This window comes from Lynx canadensis, chromosome D2 (genome assembly GCF_007474595.2).
Source record: "Lynx canadensis isolate LIC74 chromosome D2, mLynCan4.pri.v2, whole genome shotgun sequence".
NCBI classification, from domain to species: Eukaryota; Metazoa; Chordata; class Mammalia; order Carnivora; family Felidae; genus Lynx; species Lynx canadensis.
The window spans coordinates 9,645,142-9,663,552 of NC_044313.2; the positions used below are offsets into that span (position 1 = coordinate 9,645,142).

The 18,411-nt window shown below is 53.7% G+C and overlaps 1 protein-coding gene across 6 annotated transcripts in view; it reads right to left on the reverse strand.

Moving 5' to 3' along the window:
• Window positions 1-626: 626 nt before the first annotated feature.
• The window catches only part of LOC115527056 (transforming acidic coiled-coil-containing protein 2-like), a 125,002-nt gene continuing 107,217 nt past the window's right edge, over window positions 627-18,411 (reverse strand). For all 6 annotated transcript variants that reach the window (XM_032595137.1, XM_032595136.1, XM_030334440.1 and 3 more), the window contains 2 exons: window positions 9,797-9,931; window positions 627-1,061 (listed from right to left, as the gene is read on the reverse strand). In XM_032595137.1, coding sequence (XP_032451028.1) covers window positions 1,046-1,061; window positions 9,797-9,931 — 151 coding nt within the window. In that variant the 3' untranslated portion in view covers window positions 627-1,045. The remainder of the gene's footprint in view (window positions 1,062-9,796; window positions 9,932-18,411) is intronic.

Here is an 18,411-nt window from a genome sequence, read left to right on the forward strand (position 1 = left end):
AACAATGCACATCCAAGACGACGAAATAAGAGCCTCAAACACCTTTCTTCCTTTACCAAATCCATTCAACTCTTTTGAGATGGAAGTTGTAGGAGACGCTCCTGAGATAAACTTTCTGGAAAATATACCCTACGTAATTTAAAAACAATTTTTTTTAAGTTTATTTATTTTGAAAGAGAGAGAGAACACAAGCAGGGGGGAACAGAGAGGGAGAGAGAGAAGATCCCGAGCAGGCTCAGCACTGTTAGCACAGAGCCAGCAGGATGCAGAACTCAAACTCACAAACCGTGCGATCGTGACCTGAGCTGAAAGCAAGAGTCAGATGCTTAACCGACCCAGCCACCCTGGTGCCCACTCTATCTACCTAATTTCAAAAAGGATTTAAGCTTCCAATTCAAGGGAGCAAAAAAGAGGGGCACCTGGGTGGCTCAGCTGGTTAAGCGTCCAACTCTTGGTTTCAGCTCAGGGCATGATCTCACAGTTCGTGGGTTTGAGCCCCACATAGTACTCCGTGCTGGCAGCGTAAGACCTGCTTGGGATTCTCTCTCCTTCTCTCTCTGCCCCTCCCCTGCTCCCCCCACCCCACTCAAGAAAGAAAGAAAAGGAAAGGAGGGAGGAAGAAGAAACTCAGGGAGAAAAGGTATAGAAAAGCCAGAGGGGGTAAGGTTATTCCAGAAGCTCTTGTTGGAATAAGTTGCAGTCTCCCAACAGCCAAAGCAAAAAGGGAAACGATCGCGATCCGTTACATAATTCACAACACCCAGTAAGTTTAAAAAAACAAAAGTCACTCCGCGGATGAGCAGGTGTTTCTATGACTGACACTCTCAACATATTCTTTCCTGTGGGTCCTCTGCCAAGAGCCCATGAATATGGTGGCCCACGCCTTCAACAACACCCCTCCAATTTCAAAGCCTGCTTCCACGAGCAAAGCAGCAGCTACTCGGCTTCCCCCCAGCAATCCGGAAAATCAGAAAGCGAAGAGGTTCGCAGAGGATATGTTTCAAGTTGCCCCATCCCTCGGAGAGGGTCCCCACCATCCATGTTGTCACGGCAACACGGTTCTAGAAGAGAAAGCAAAGGTCAGCGTTACGAGGGTTCTGCCAACGAAACAATGCCTTGGAGCCTAAATCCCCCCTCAAAGAGGGAAGGGAGCCTGTCTGGCTCGTCTCTCAGTGACTGTCGGTGCGAGCACGATGCCACCAAGTGCAGAGGAAGCCGTAAATTTAGCAAAACATGCAGGACACCGTGAAGTCACTGAACCCGATTCCGCGGAAGTGCTCAAAAGCCACCCGAAGCCGTGACAAACGGCATTCTGTGAACGACTGAAGAAGAGACACTCAGGAAGGTGAAGAAGGCGGCTTCAGAGAGGCAATGTCAAGATCAAGGAGCTGAGAGGAGCCCTTCAGAAAACTGTTTAAGCCCCTGCGTATTTACAGAGAAGGGTCTCGGCTTCAGCAGCAAGAGTCAAATGTGAGGTGAGAACACAGCCCCGAAAACCTGTCAGAATAATAGGGGCAGAACTCTTTGTTCGTTCTAAATATTAACATATGGCTATCATGAAAGCCTACATCTTTAAAAAAAAAAAAAAAAAAAAAAACGAAAGCCTACATCTTGTTAAATATAAAATAAGCCATTTTCGTAATTTTTCATGTGTTTTTTTTTTTTTCAAGGTAAAGTCGCAATTAAACCTTTCCCCCGCTATTCCCATACAACTTTGACTTAAGCGGATGCATTTTATGTGGCCTTTCTCAGGTAACAGGTGTCTTTAGATAATCCAGGTTGTTCCTACAACTGCCGGTATACGCTAGGTTTAAGATCACAGGCAAAAACAAACAGGGTGGCCCAAGGTGGCCATCGGGCCAAATAGAACTCTGACCTCCAAAGTTCAAGCCCGCCCTTAGACACCACGTCAAGTTGCGCTCAGACCCGGGAAGAGAGAAACGGTGGGACTTGCCTGGGCCAGAGGCGACTGCCTCTGCTCCAGATCAAGAACATCACCGGTGTTACCCCTCCTTCTTCTCGGGGAAATCTTTCCAAGAACAGAAAATTCCATAAGCACTTTTCAGTGCCTGTTAAGAGAGATTAAATACTGTACTTGGTTTGAATGTTGATGTGTTAATCCACTGAGTTCCTCTAGAGCTTAGGCTTAAGGTTTTAGAGGTTACTTGGTACCAGGGAAGAGAGGCCTTTAAAGAGAAACATTCAGTTGCAAGCAGAGCGGGGATCTCCCAGCTGCCCAAATCAGCAGCAGGCTGGTTTCTGAAGCCAGACTGGTGAAAGAGGTTGCGAACTTCAGGCCCCGCCACCTGCAGCAGGAGAGGGGTCCTGCCCGGGGCTCCAAAGAGGCCGGTCGGGGTGGAAATGCTCCCAAGATGAAGACACAAACGGGTGCAGCCAGAGGCTCCAAGTGCCTCGCTTCTTCTCTCGCTGTGAGCAGAGAGTGGGTCCTCGTGGCTCCCCAGCAGCGGCCCCCCTCGCCAGGCAGGGCACAGGGCGGCTGGCCCGAGGGGGCACGACTCTCCGTGCCTGAGGAGCAGTGACCCGGAGCCTGCCATGGGGCTGCCCTCGTTGTGAGCGGTGCAGCCAAAGCCAGGCGCCGAGGACCAGAACTGCTGACTCAAGGCTCCGTGACGAACAGAATCCAGAACGGCTGGGCCAGAAATAGCATCGCGAGCACCTACTGATAGCATAATTAGCATAGCGTCTGAGGCGTGTGCTGTGCGCTGTGTGTGTGTGTGTGCACGCACGCGTGTGTGCGTTACCAAGCCCTAAAAATAATACCCTCTTTTCATAACCTTCCCAGCGGGCCTGTCTGTGTAATTCCATCCACACCCTGTCTAGTCGTCGCTGGATGCAATTAGCCTGTAACTGTGTCTGAAGATAAGGGATTATTTTCCCGAAATACTCAGATTTTCAGGAACTGATTTGTCCGCGTGAAGACAATCTTTCCCTGACAACAGACCGACCCAATTCCCGCCTCATCCTCTGACTTTAAGGAAGCACGTGTGAGAGGTACCACCGGGTTTCCTAGCCAGCTTTCAGAGGCCGGGTACGTATTCAGTTTTGACGCAGAATAAAGCGCCCGCTATATTTACATGGTTTTGCATCTCTTGAAGTTATTAATCCACAAAGAGATGAAGGGTTTCTCCTTCGCGTGAGCATTTCCATGGTGCAGCGACTGCCCAGCCTGGGAACATGCCTCTGCTCTCCAACACGGCGTGGCTGCTTTGTTTCTGGGAGGTCAGCAGCTGACCAGAGGGGCCTGCTCTCACCCCTTCATCCCAGGGTAGCAACCCCCCCCCCCCCGCCCTCCAGCGTCCTTGGCATCCGGTTTCTCCTTAGGAAACAAGTTTGGGCAAGGTGGGCTCCTGGAGGGCTGAGGCCACAACTCCCATATGCCCCACGGAATGCCCAGTGCTTAGCCCATAGCTGGGCACATGGGAGGCTCTTGGCCACTATGCGGACACAGGGATGGGTGGATATCCGGGTGGACAGACCCGTAATCAGGGGCACAGAGGAGAGAGGCCAAAACTGAAACTCTCTCCAACTGAGGCCAGAGCTTACGGAGAATAACGGAAATGATCCTAGGTCTTCCCACTGCTGTCACATGCAAAGCCCAGAGCCACGCCCCCCAGCTTCCCGACCTCAGCTCCACCCCCCCATCCCCCCATCGACAAGTCTTGCTTTGCCCGTGTGTGATTTTGGTGGGGAGGGGAGGGTGGGGTGCCCAGGAATGAGGTTTGAATTAAACTCACTTCCTCATTCACCTAATTCAGAAAGATTAATGGATAATAGGGGAAATTTCTCATTTACCTGAATCCTTAAACTGACTCAGAGAAGTTACTGAACCCCTCTGATCCTCAGTTTCCTCATTTGTGCAGTAAAAATCAATAGGACCTTCCCACCAACGTGGATATTGCAAGGTGTAAGTGAAATAACATACAAAATGTTCTTAGTATAGCAATGCCAGGCATACAGCAAGCGCTCAATGCACGTCAGCTGCGGCTGCTGCTGTGCTGTTTCACGGAACAGCAAGCAGTCATTCTGTCCCGGGGAGCACTCAGTGTCCCAGCCTCACCGACTCTCACAGCATGCAGGGATACCAAGCCCAGAGCTCCTCATTCAGGAGGAGGTGTTAGAAATTGGGCAGGCTCCCTGGAGGAGGAGTCTGCTGAGACACCCGACCCAAATGGTTCCCACCACAACTTTGCTCTCAGAGCTTGTAACCTCAGGCAAGGTCCTGACCTCACTGGGCCTCACTTTTCCCATCTTTAAAATGGGGACAGTAAAAAGGGGGAGGGAGGGAAGCCCCCATCTTTCTAAACCTGAGAAAGGTCACAGGATCCTATGGTTTGCAAAGCCACCAGGCAAGGATGCTCAATGAGATGGATTTTTAAAGTCAGAAGAAGGGGCACTTATTCGGGGCACAAAGTGGGCAAGCCATCCCCAAAGAGCCGGCCTCCTCTGCCTTGTAGCCAGGACATGAAAAGCTGGGACTGCATGCTGGGTGGAACTGCATGGGGAATTACACCCCTGCCGTCCTGAGCCCCATGGGGAATTACACCCCTGCCCTCCTGAGCCCCATGGGGAATTACACCCCTGCCCTCCTGAGCCCCAGCCTTGGGCTGCACAGGGAGGAAATGCCGGTGCTAAGCCCAAGGTCCTGGGAGCCCCCGCCTGGAACCATAGCCCAGCCCAGGAGTCGCTGTCCCTGCAGAGTCCCCTCAGAAGTATGGCCCATGTCTGCAGGGTCAATACTGTATCCCCAGCAACAGCTTGTGAGGTCTGCATAGAACAGAAGCTCAATAAACATGAGGGAGGGAGGGAGGAAAGAAAGAAGGAAGAAAGGGAGGGAAGGAGGGAGGGAAGGAGGAAGGAAGGATAAAAGGAAGGAAGGAAGGGGGGAATGAAAGCCGCAAAGACAGATTCAGAGCCTCTCAGGCCCCACAGCCACTGCCCTAGTTCAGTCCACCATCACCTCCCACCTCGGCCACAGTACCAACCTCCACTGGCCCCGTGACCTCCAGCCTCTTCTCACCATCCAGGTTCCCCTTGGCCATCAGAGATTTTCCCCACCCCCAAACTCAGTCCTGACTCTCCCCTGCTTTAAAGGGGAAACAATCTGGGGCTACTGGGTGGCTCAGTCGGTGGGTATCCAACTTCAGCTCATGTCATGATCTCACAGTCCATGGGTTCAGGCCCCATGTCAGGCTCTGGGCTGACAGCTCAGAGCCTGGAGCCCGCTTCGGATTCTGTGTGTGTGTCTCTCTCTCTTTCTCACTGCCCCTCCCCCGCTTGCACTCTGTCTCTCAAAAATTAATAAACGTTAAAAAATTTTAAAAAAATACCAGGGAAACAATCTTTCTTTCACACTGTGGGTCCCAGCAGACTCCTCAGTCTGGCTACAGGCTCACCCCCAAACCTGACCACCGCCCGCCATGCCTGCGTCCCTTCCCGCTAACCTCACTACTCGGCCCACAACCACCTGTGTTGCCCCCTCCAGTCCATCCAGGCCTCTCCTGACCTGCCGCCTAAATCTGCTGGGCATCACCACCTCCCCCCGAGGCTGCGGTACACAGAGCTCCCCCTCCCTGAAGTACCTTTTCCTTCTTCACCCTCAGCAAACACCTGGAAAACCCATGAAATCACGGCTCTCCCCCTTGGAAGCCTCCCCGACTCCTCCAGGCAGAGGAGACTCTCTTCTGTTCTCAGCCAGTTGGAGAGTTTACATGCTGGATCACTGCTGTGTCGTCTCCTCTCCCCCGGCACTCCCAGCACTGATGGATGTCAGGGGAGAGCCCGCGTTAATTAAATGCCTCCCATTTGTCAAGCCCTGAGCTACATTCTTCACTTACCTCATTTTCTCCTCACAATTACCTCCAAGATGTGGGTACTACTAGCCTTGTTTTAAAGATGGGCAAACGACGGCTCAGAGAGGTCAAGTAACTTGTCGAAGGTCACACAGCTCATTAACGGACCAGAGGCAAGTCTCTGCAGCTTTATGCTCCTCCCCCCGCACCACATCACACGCGGGATATGGCGCAGAATCAACCCAGGACGTGTATGCCGAGTGGGAGGATGGATGGACGGGCGGATGGATGGACATACGGCGAATAAATAAAGCAGAAGACCCCACTATATGATCCACTTAGACTGAGAGCACTCATCACTTCCTGCAGCTGCTGTAGCAGGCCTGTGACTGCATCTCACGAGCTAAAGAATAAGAGAAGCTGACTAACTGACACTGGCAGGAGCCATGCTAGGCGGGGAAGGGCCCTGAGCCAGGCCTGTGCTGGTGAGAAGCCCTTCCTCCACCCCACCTCCCTGGGGCCCTGTCTTGGATTTCGGGTCTATTTCTCCACCTCCCCTCAGGCAGTCCATGACCGGCCTGCTGCTGGCAACCCCTCTCTTCCCACCTCCAGCTGGGGCTGGAGGCTCCAAGGCATACGCTTGGCTTGGAAGAAAAGCCAAACTCGAAAACTAGCACACAGCAGCCAACATAACATGGGACCAAGGGGGTTACCAGGAATGGAGGGGGAGCTCCCAGACCCCGCTGCCCTGAAACCCTCCACCTTCTGGGAGCTGCGCTGGGCACCCCCGGCCACGCCCTCACCGGCTCCTCACCGAACCCCACGTCAGGTCGGACTCCCTTCCAGGCTACCCTAGGGGTCCCGGGACTCCAGTCTGGCTGAGGTCACAAAGCTGATGCTCTGTACTTCCTCCGGGGCCCCCCAGAGAAGCCCCGCCTGGCTGCCCACCCCTCCTTTCCAGAAGAGGGAAAAAGAACTATGGGGCTAGGGTCTCCGGCCCCACCCCTCCACACCTGCTCTGCCCAGACGGAGGCGGCCAACTTCTACCTACTACCCTGGGGAAGGAGCGGCCTCCCTCCACTGTGCTCCTTGGCCGAAGCCAGCAGGGTACAGCTTCCGGACAAGCCTGCCCAGCTGCCCCCACACTGGTTCCCATTCCTGAGATGGGCCAGCGGCCCGAAGCCCCACTCGGATGGCCTGTGCTGGTCCCGCCAGGAGGGTGACGCTCTACAGCATACCCGTGCCCGGTCTGCCCTGTAAGAAGTGGGTCTTTCAGGCAGGAGAATGACTGTAATGACAGGTGGCATATGTAAATAAGGAACGAGCTGGGTCAGACCCGAGTCCGCTCGGGGAAGCTCCTGTTGCCAGAGAGCCTCAGCCTCAGCAACCCGACATCTTTAAAACACAGAGGATGGTCCCGACCCCACCTGCAGAATTAACTACTCAGCTGGGAGCTCGCACATGTGCTGGCTCCGAGGGCGAGGGCGTGGAACACTTTTGAAGGGGTTCACGTCTCTAACCTGGGGGAAGAGGGTACAACCCCGGGTGGGGTGAGGGAGACACGCAGTCCAGCTCCTGCCAGGAAAATCCCTCAAGTCCGGGAGAAGTGTGGACAAATCTGGGGCTGCCCGATGCAGGCAGGGCCCGGGGGACATCTCACCAAGGCCACCTGCCTGTCCCCCCCTCCCCAATCCCAGGCTGCAGTTTGGGGTGGCATTTCTCAGGGGTGTTATGCCCTGGGCCTCCTGCATCAGCATGGGATCACTTCCTCCTTGCAGGAAACTGCTTCTTAATCTCATTTCTTCCAGGTCTTTCCAGGCAGCCCTTGGCCAGGCTTCCAAGTTACCAGTTCCTGTGGGACAGCTGTCCCCAGCAGGCCGACAGGCAGGTCAGTCAGTTCTGAACAGCGATGTTGTTTGCTCAGGTTCACCCCTCTTCCCCCACCGGCCCAGGTACCAACATACGAGGCTCTTTGCCACAAGCCTCCAGAGGCTCCAAAAACCTGTGGTCAGCTGTAGCTGCCTTGGCATGAGTGAGGGCTTTGGACTTGTATTGCTAGAAATTCTTTATCATTGACTCTCTGCCTGGCTGCAGCCTCTTAGAGCTCACCATTACAGGATGCTGTCTAGAATGCTCTTATGGGTCAGGGGGTCTGCTGAGTGTGGAGGCTGCAGAGGGCAGGGCCGGAGGCGAAGGGAAGGCCAGAAGCCCAGCCACCGCAGTGGACGCTCCCAGGACAAGCCCTTTGCTTCAGGCAGGGTTGCACACGGAGCTCTCTCTCCTCCCCGTGGCCTCTCTCAAAGTCACATCTGTTCTCCCAAAGGCTTGTGCCCTAATGATTACCAACGGGGATGGGGGAAGGGAGGGGGTGTGAAAATTCCCAGAGAAAAGCCATTTGCGCTGGAAACGTGGGGTTGTGTCATCATTTCCACAGCAGCCATTAGAAGCAGGACGAGGCAGCAGGAAGCCGCCCAGCATGCTTGCAAGAACAGAACATCTGTCCGTTCGGTAATAAGATGTGCCCCGGGCCTTCTTTGTCAAGACACCAGGCCTCACTGCCCCGCCACTCCCCTCCAAGCCCAAAGAGGAAAAGACAAAACCACAGAGGTGGGGGGAGCGGGGAGAGACTGCACCACGCGTGTGCACGGCGAAAACACAAAGAAGGCGCGCCAGCTCCAGCAAGAGAAGCCTGGCTGCAAATGGGAACAGATGCACGATGTAGCTCCAAACCATGAGACCAACAAGGACCTCAGACTCTCCGGCCCAGGCTCGTAAACAACTTCCATTTCAGCAAAATGAAATTTTCATCTGTGCGTTTTTGAAACTTAAGTTGAGAACCTCCGGGACCCACACCAGAGGGGAAAAGACAAGTTTTATTTGGATCCCTGGATCTAGGCCACAGCCCCGTGGCTAAAAGCAGCCAGGGAGAGAGAGGACTTAGCAAAGTCTGCAGGTGCAGTGGAGGGTGTTTTTAACCGCAGCCACGCCTGGTCTCGTCTTGGCCCTGGGCAGGACACAGAGCCTCAGGACAGTCTTGGTCAGTGCGGAATCCAGTCCTGCCCTGCCAGGCACCTAGAGAGAGAGGCTTTAAAAATGCAAATTTGGGGCGCCGGGGTGGTTCAGTCAGTTTGAGTGTCCGATTTCAGCTCAGATCATGATCTCACGGTCTGTGAGTTCGAGCCCCGCGTCAGGCTCTGTGCTGACAGCTCGGAGCCTGGAGCCTGCTTCCGATTCTGTGTCTCCCTCTCTCTCTGCCCCTCCCCTGCTCATGTTCTACCTCTTAAAAATAAATAAACATTAAAATAAAAACAAAAATGCACATCTGATTGTATCTCTATCCTGCCTCAGGGCTGCTGGACCCCCTCAACATAAAGCCCTGGGAGCCAATGAATGAATGGCCCAATGGCCAAAGCTAAGATACTTTGGGCCAATAAAAAGAATAAAGTGTTATTTTATTATAACCCAAAGTATAAAATAGATAACCCCAAGTCCACATTGATAGAAATAGATGAGTCAATAAATCAGTAAATGGGAACTGAGGTCCCCCAAGGAAGAGGGATTCTGCCAGCAGATGGCCTTCAGACTTGAGCTACAGCTTTGGCTCTTCCCTGGCTCTCCAGCCTGCTGCCCCTACCACCCCCCGCCCCCTGAAGATTTTAGACTTGTCAGTTCCCCAGATTCACATGAGCCAAGTCCTTAACATACGTTTCTCTGTCTGTATGTATATATACCTCCTATTGGATCTGTTTCTCTGGAGACCCCTGATAATACACTCACTCACGAAGGACATCCCCATGGTGACACAGACACCTGCCTGCAGGGGTAAACTCCACATCGGCTACAGCCCAAATTCATGGCATCACAGATCCAGATTGTCAACATCTTGCTGGCACCATCCCCGATGGCAGCTGAGTCCAAGGCCTGGGGGAAGAGACCACCAGGCCCCTCCTCTCCAGCAACCGTGGAGGGAAAGTTGAGTACAATACCTGCTTAAGTCCTTGGCCAGACCCTGGCAGGAGAGAGCGGAAGCTTCTACTCCATCACCAGCTGGGGCAGAAGGCAAAGACACATGTTCTGAGGCTCGGGGAGTGAGATCCGCACAGGCAGCAGCTGGGGAGGTGCTGGGGACACAAAGGGAGAATTATTCCCAGTGGAACTTGGCTCATTAATGGCACATTCATCAGGCCCCCTCACCCCACCCAATTCACCCCACACATGTGGGACGGGCTGTTTAAAGACCCAGCACATGGCTTCCCTCAATCCCGGGCCCGGTTCCCCAGGGCCTTTGCTTAGACACAGTGGAGGCACCCTCCGGTGCCACAGCCCCCTGGTCAGGCGTGGATGCCTCGTGTGTGAGGTTTCAGCAGAACCTGGTGTTTCCTTGATGGAGGCAGTGCGGGTGCTCAGGACACTCTGTGAGTTGTCTTGTGTGATTTTTCTTCTGGGGAGGGGACTTGTGTATGATCATTTCAAATCATTTTTTATAGGCAGTGAATTCTGTGAATCGAGGACTACGATACAGCTTTGCAAACGCCCTGGGATACACCCCCTAAAATCCGAAGCTGATAAAAGTCAAGGCCAAAAGGCTGACAGGTAACCAAGGAACTTGCACCAGGGACCTGTGGGGACCCTTTGAGAGGTTGGAGGTGGGGGGGCGGGTGCTCAGAGATCTATAGCAGAGCGGCATCCCACATTCAGTGGGTGAGCGCCCCCTGCTGGACATCCAGGGAAATACCCGGAGTGCAGAGAGGGCCCCTGGGTACCCACCTGCAAACACACCCTCAAGCAAAGAGCTCAAAACAGGTTTGATGTTCAACTCTGGCAAAAAGCAAGGCTCGCGGTGCCGTCCACAGACTAAAGCTTGGGAACAGTTTTCGGGGGGGGGGGTCGGCCCTCCCAGCCTCCCTCCAGCCGTCCACTCTGCTGCCCACAGGGAAGCTGGCAGGGCCGAAGGCGGCCCAGTTACAATTATGTGAGTCAGCACCAAGGGCCTGAAACCAGGCCTGAGGTTGGAGCCAGGGTCTGAGGTTTCCGGGCCTCTGGTAGAGGGCTCATTTCTTCCCTCTGGGTGGGAACCCCTGCAGGAAGCCCCCTGGATGGCAGAAATACAGGACCCCTGGGTCTCAGTGTCAATAATGTTCTGCTAATTTCCATCCATCTCCACCAGCTCCACCTACGTGGTTGGCCTCCTGGTGTGGAGCACAGCTGCCAGGGGCGCCCTCACACCCCGCGCACTCTCGCTCCAATTCCCCGTCGCTGCTTAGCAGGTACGACGGGGTCCGCCTCGGCCTCAACCCCCGGTTCCACCGCCCTGGCCCTCACGTGCTCTGCTCCCACCAGGCCGGCCTCCCTCAGCGCCTACAACACGCGCCGCCTGGGCTGCTCCTAGACTTGCAGCCCTTCCCCAAGCCAGCAATCCCTCAGCCTCCGCGCCCCGGCTTGGGCATTACTAATCGACAGCCGCAAAAACAGCAGAAGCTCAACCCCACTGGGAGCTCGGTCTGGTGTGCCTGGTCCCGTGCGCCCTGTCCCTGGTACCTTATGGTAGGCGGCCGGTCCAGCATGCCCGGCGCCGGGTACCTGGTCCTGTGCCAAACACTTTACACATTGGACCTCGAATAACCTTCACAACAACCCTCTGAGGCAAATGTCACCACCCCCCACTTTACAAAGAAGGAAGGAAACTGAGGCGCAGAGAGTTGAGGTCACTCAGCCGAAGTCATATAGTCGCAACATGTAGCCAGGCCGCCCACAGTGAGCACTGGATTAACAGGCAGAGGGACAGGGAGAGATGGAGTGTCCCAGCTGGGCACGACCAGGCCGGGTGTCAGGAACAGAGGCAGAGTGGGAGCCCAGGATGCCTTCTTCCCCCGTGTAATGAGGAGAAAAACAGAGACCAGAGCGTAACGACCATGGGTAAGCCTGGAGCAAGGCCAGTGCACAAGTGGACAGAAATTTACTAGTCCCCGATTTCGGTTCCTACGGGAGTGACAGTGCTCCCTGCTCGGCAAGCCCCGTAAAGATCTGGTTTGATTTAATGTGAGCTGGAGGAAGGCGATACAGACCGTGGTTCTGCTGTTTCCAGAAAACTCTGGGCAGGGGAAGGTTTCCGTCTTTGAAAACGCTGGCTGAGAGAGTGGGAGACGCGGCCTGGGATCTGTGGCCCCAGAGCAAAGCCAAATCCATGGGCGAAGAGCACTGACAGTCACACTCCGCTGAGGAGTGTGCCCACAGGTGACAGGTACTTCCCTGCCCTGGGAACACTGGGGGTCCCCTCGGATCTAGCCTGGAGGCCATGGAGCCTGCGCCCTTCACCCTCCCTCCTGCTGGCCCACCACCAGGGCCACACCCTTCCCGCACCAGGCTCTCTGAGCCAAAGGTACCAAACAAATGAATCAACTGCTCTGTTAAGAACAGAGCCCCCCCCCCCCCCCCCTCCTCCAGCTGGCTGCTGGCCCATTGCCAGGGGTCGGAGGGTCAGGCCCCAACAGGGAAGCGCTCAGTGACTCAGACCAGCACCAGAAGCTGGGATTGTCCTCATCTCTCCATCACCCCTTCCTGCTGAGTCACCTCCTTCTCCTTCCGGAACCTCTCTGTCCCGGCCACCTCTGTTGGTGACGGCGGCTACGACCTCTCTGAGCAGGGCTCCTGCACGTCCCCCTCTGCCTGCCTCCTCTGTCCCCTCACACCTACCCCCACGGTCACCAGGATAACCCAGCTCGAGTTCTGATAAGGTCCTTCCTTGCCCTGCCTGAAAGCCTCCCCAACTTTCTGCAGCCTTAGGAACCCAGGTGAAAAAAACTCCCTGGCCTCCCACACCCCATCTCTGTCCCGGTCCCCTCCCAGGTTTGTCCTCTCTGCTCCAACCCCACCAAGCTGGCCCCCTGACGCTCCAGGCTGCTTCTGTGCCTTGGCTCAAGCAGACTGTGCCCCTGAATGCCTACGTCTCTCGCCCCCTCCCAGCCCACCCCATAATCATCCTGAGGGGCCACCAAACTACCCCTTCCCCAGGTGGGGGTAATGTGCCCATCCTGCATGGCCAGGCTGGGCCCGGCCCCACCTCTGAGCACCTCGTTTTCAGCTAAGGTGTCCTGCTCCCCTACTAAAGTCTCAGCCACTGTGGCCTCTCCAGCCCCCAGCACAGAGCCTGGCACATGAACAGTGCTCAACACAGGACAGCTCCTTCCCTGCGTCCCCAACACGTAGGCCTCCGACAGCAGGACACCTGTGCAATCTTCTTGGAATCCCAGTCTGAGGCAGGACCAGTAACCTGACTCGAGGGCAAAATGGAATGCAAAGTGAAAATGCAGAGCGCCGCATTCCAGAAGGATCAAGAATCTCAGGATGGTGACAGCACACCATTGAAATAAGCACAGGGCCCTGGGCGACTGTCTGGGTGGCCTGCCCACAGGGCCAGCCCTGGTTCTAGACGCCAAGCAGGAACTTACACAGGGTCCCTGTACTGCCCCCCACCCCGCCCCGAGCCTGAGCTGCCCCGGGGGACAGCGTTGCTAGACAAGGTGGGGACAGTTCAGCCCCTCTGTGCCAGCTTCTGTCTGTACCCAAGCCTCCCTGACCAGCAGGGGCTCGTCCTCAGACATCGCGGTCAGGGAGCCGGGCCCTTGGCAACGGCCAGCACCCCTGCCAGCCCTCAGCGGGAACTCCCGGACGGCCACCGAGCCGGCACAGAGGAGGCCAGGGCACCCCGATGCAGGCCTCACACGTGAATTCTCATTTCATTTCTGCGTGGTACTAACTTTCTCTTGCCTCGATTTCTTCTATAAAATGGGCCGGGGGTAGGGTGTCTGAAGGCCTTTTTAATAAAACTCTGAGCTCCCTTTTCTCATTTAAGGAATTAATGTTTTCCAAGCCTTAGGGGAATAACAAAGAAGCTGAATTCACATTCACAGCATGTTTATCTTTTCGGAAGACGAAGGAAATGTTGACTTAACTTAAGCCTTTTTTGTTCAAGAGAAGAGTTAACAAGAAGAGGCCACATGAGCCACCACACCTCCTTCCAGCAGACAGACATGACTTACTGATCATGGCACTCTTTCCTGCTAGGCCCAGGTGGACAAGACCTTAGAATCCTTCCTAACGCAGACGGCGAGCCATGGCTAATGGCCAGACTTCGCCATCTCCGATTCAGTGCCTCACCCAGGTCCCCACAAACAACAACTGGTCTCCTAACCATTCGGATGCAGTTTCCGCCCCACACAGGAACCAGAGAAACACGGACGATGTCTATCCAGGGCTTGCGTTCAGCCGGACAGGCCTGTGAGTTCAGCCATGGCGAGATGCTGCCAGGTAACTGTTACCTTTTGATTGCCTGTTCCGGGCTTTTGAGTCCTTCCCGGCAGATCCCCCACTGACCTGATAGCGAACTGCATTTCGGAGATCGGCCGGAGGTGCCAAGCTAAGCCCCTGCCCAAAGACAGACACCAGAGTGACCTGGCTGTCACGGAGGGCGATAATATCCCCCAAGCCCGGGCAGAACACAGCACGTCCTGTCGGGCCAGATGGGCGACACCACCTTATCTCCCATTTCTTATCGCCATCTGGAAGGTATTAGCACAACAGGCTTTCCTCACAGGCTCTTGATTTTTTTCCTTCTTGAATTCCCAAGTGCACACAATCACGTAATAGGGCAAAGGCTACGGCCAAAGACTCGATTCAGATGGAAAGCCAGATACAAGCTAGAGGGGAGAAAGCACTTTGACACTGTTGCTCTGGAGAGCTAAGCTCGGCCGGTCGGGGCCCTGGACAGCAGGCCAGCAGAGGCCTGTGCTTCCCTCCATAAGACAGTCTCAGCAATGGGAGATACACTCCTCGGAGATGCAGCTGCTGCAAAGCCTGAGTCCCAAGGTGCCCAGACAGGCTTGCAAATTGGCTGGAAGCTCCAAGGCAGGCCCCTCGAGCAGCTATTTCTAGTCTCTCTCGAGATAAACCAGCATGTGAAACTCAGCCCATGCGAGAGTGTGAACAGGCCCTAAACATCCTGACCTTCACACGTTCAGCAAGGGGGGCTGGCTCCACACAGTTAACCCCTGAACTGGCTTATCAGTTCCTTCCCAGAACATTCTTACCCTATGTCCCTCCACAAAGCAAACCTATGTTCAGAGAACGGAAACTGCTTTTGAGCTTGACCCAAGCAGAACTCAGGCTAGTTAATAAACTAGAGGAAAGGCCATAAACACCACCCCAACGCCATCCGAGGGCCTTTGATCTGGGTCATGAATCCCCCCCAGTGGCCAATGGCTCTGGAGTTACAGAGACTGCAGAGAGGGGCATGCAGGGGATGGAGGAAACTGATCTCAGGTGGCCAAGATGTAGCGATTTATTCAGAAGGGAAAAATCTACCTACACAGACAAATTTGCTCAAGATCCGTGAAAAACCAAAACAAGGACAAGGTCACGTGTTCGTCTGAGCTATGAAATTGGCAATGTTTGAACCCTGCCAACATGGCAAGTTATAAGCTTCCACGTAATAGTAGCCAGCTACTTGGAAACTCAAAGGCCCTGTCCGAGCATTCAGATGCACCCCAATTTACTCAGCCAACTGGGTACTGGCTACATCAACTGGATTCGTAAACATGTACCTTTAACGTACCATTTATCTATTTATTTAAGAGAGAGACAGAGAGAGAGGGAGAATGTGAGTGTGCGAGCAGGGGAGGGGGAAGAAGGAGAGAGAGAGAATCTTAAGTAGGCTTCACGTTCAGCATGGAGCCCAACACAGGGTCTGATCCCACAACCCTGGGATCATGACCTGAGCCAAGATCAAGAACTGGGATGCTTAACTGACTAAGCCACCAGGCACCCCAACACATACCTTTTAAATGGCATAAAGGAATTCTGTCACTTATTTATTTTATATCAATTGTTTTTGGAATTGAGAGAAGATTTTTGCGTGATCCCTATTCTAAATTAAAAACAACAACAGCAACAATAATACGTTCACTCTGTCATGCAGTTTTTACGATACGGTGCTTGCTTAAATAAAAGTCCGGTTAAACTTGGCGAGGCAGTTGAACCCACTCGTGCATGCCCACAGCTGAAAATCTTTTGGTGCAAACGGCTGCCCCCAAAATAAACGCGTGGCTCGGGAGCAAGAGGAAAAACAGAAGCTGTAAATCAGCATGAGTTCCCTGTCTTTCAACTTCAGAAAATTCTGAAGTTTCCGACTGTGGTAACTCCATAGCGAGGCTATGACACTGGCTGGAGCTATGCCCACTCCTGGCTCTCTCGTCTGACAGTGGGAATCTGAAACTCGAGCCACCAGCTGCTAGGGGCAGATGTCTCCAATCCTGAAGAGCTGCAGATAGCCAGACAGGTTGAGAACGGCACTGCCTTACCTCGTGGGTCTCCAGCTGTGGACCCCAGACCAGCAGCACCGTCACCTAGGATCTTTTAGGAAGGCAGAGTCCTGGGCTGCTTCCCAGGCCTCCTGAGTCAGAAATTCCAGGGGCGGGGCAGCAATGTGTGCTGTAACTGGGTTATCTGGATGCACACTAGAGTCTGGCCTCCCTGGACAGGAGTCAGGTGAGTGGCTTTCCAGCTGTGTCCAAGGGAGAGCCCTCAAGGTCAAAGAGACCCCTCTGTTTGGATTCCTGGCTAAAGGAACTTCCAGGATGTAACCAGAGTGCCCCTGTTTTACTCTGTTTAATAAGTGCGGTTTTATTTAAAAAACAAGTTCTGCTGCTTTAAAAACGGTCTTGAAAATACTAAACAGATGGGCCATGGACAGTGTAGTCATTTGCAGAATGTTCTCGAAGGTCTGGGCCCAGGGATGCCAACGGCAAAAAGGGAAGCTCGACCGGTTTAGAGCAGGTTTGGAGGCTCTTCCCTGAGGAAGAAACAAAGTTTGATGTCCTCGGACGGCTTTAACAGAGAAGAAGGGGGGCGTGTGAATGCCTTTCATTGTATTTGAGAACTGCCTCAGAGATGGGGGTGCCTTTTTTTCCAATTCAGAAAGAAGACGTCTTGTAAGGGCAAGATGTGGCACCAAAGAACCAATAGGTAATGGAGAGAGAGGCAGAAAGGTGGCTTAAAGCAAACCCTCCAGTTCCATGCAAAAAAAAAAAAATTTTTAAATTTTAATTTAAATTTAATTTTGAAACTTAAAGTACCAACCTACTCCTAGGGGGAGCAAACCTCTAGAGTGCACCGTCTCAGCCTTCTCTGCCCTGTTTTCTCCCCCTCTGCCTCCCCTGTCCCTACCCTACGTGGGACACGACCCGCGAGGGGATCCGAGGGTGGTGCTGTGGTTTGAATATGTGTGTCCTCCCTCAGTTCACATGTCGGAATCCTAACTCCCAATGTGCTGGAAATAGGAGATGGTGCCTTGGGGATATGAGTATGTCCTGAGAGCCCCCACAAACGGGATTAGTGCCCTTATAAGAGACCCCACAGGGGGTGCCTGAGTGGCTCCGTTGGTTGAGCATCGGGCTCTTGATTTCAGCTCAAGCCATAATCTCCCAGGTCCTAAGCTCAGGCCCCAAGACTGGCTCCTCACTGGTGGTGCGGAGCCTGCTTGAGATTCTCCCTCTCTCTCTCTCTCTCTGTCTCCCCACCCCGACCCCCCACTCCGCTCCTCTTGTGCTCTCTCTCTCTCTCTCTCAAATTAATTAATTAATTTGAAGTCTGCAGCAAGAAGTCTGCAGCAGGGAAGGGGATCCTCACCTGACCACCCTGACAGACGTCCAGATTCCAGAACTGTGAACAATACATTTCTGCTGTTTGTAAGGCCCTCGGTCTGTGGTCCTTTGTCACAGCAGCCCCAGCAGGTAAGACAGGTGGGGTGGGGCGGCAGGGCCATTTCTGAGGTTAAAAAGCAGCCAGTGCCCACCTAGAATGCCCTTCGTGGTTATTCTCTGGGATGGGCAAGGTCAGGTGCAGCTGATTCCTGTTACTCACAGTAGTTACATTCTATCAAGTTGTTCCGGGAGCTGAACTGTGAACCACCGTTCCCAGCAGGTAAGCTGGGTTAGGTTCCTCTAAGCCCCTGGTCACAACATTTTTGTCAACCCATCACTACGTAACCTTGTTTTCTGTGCATTTCTGTGTGAAAACATCTTATTTATTAGATATCATGGATTCATTAACATTGAATTTATAGCCAACAGCATTATAACTCACACCTGAATGAAGCTCATCTAACATGAATGAAACTTATCTAACATGAATATTTTCTACGGAAGACACACCACAGCCTTCTTGCGCTTAAATACGCTTCACAGCACTTCAGCACTACCTTGGGGGCCATTAAAAATTTTTTTTTTAATCTTTTTTATTTTTGAGAGAGAGACAGACATAGCGTGAGCAGGGGAGGGGCAGAGAGAGAGGGAGACAGGGAATCTGAAGCAGGCTCCAGGCTCTGAGCCATCAGCACAGAGCCCGATGTGGGCTCAAACTCATAGACCGTGAGATCATGACCTGAGCCGAAGTCAGACGCTTAACCGACTGAACCACCCAGGCGCCCCCCTTGGGGGCCATTTTAAGCAGCAAGATCATGAACGAAAAAGCACAAAATTACAAAAGCCATGGCCCTAAATATACCATGCAGAAACCTGTTTCCAGTAAGAGAGCTACAATAAGAAGA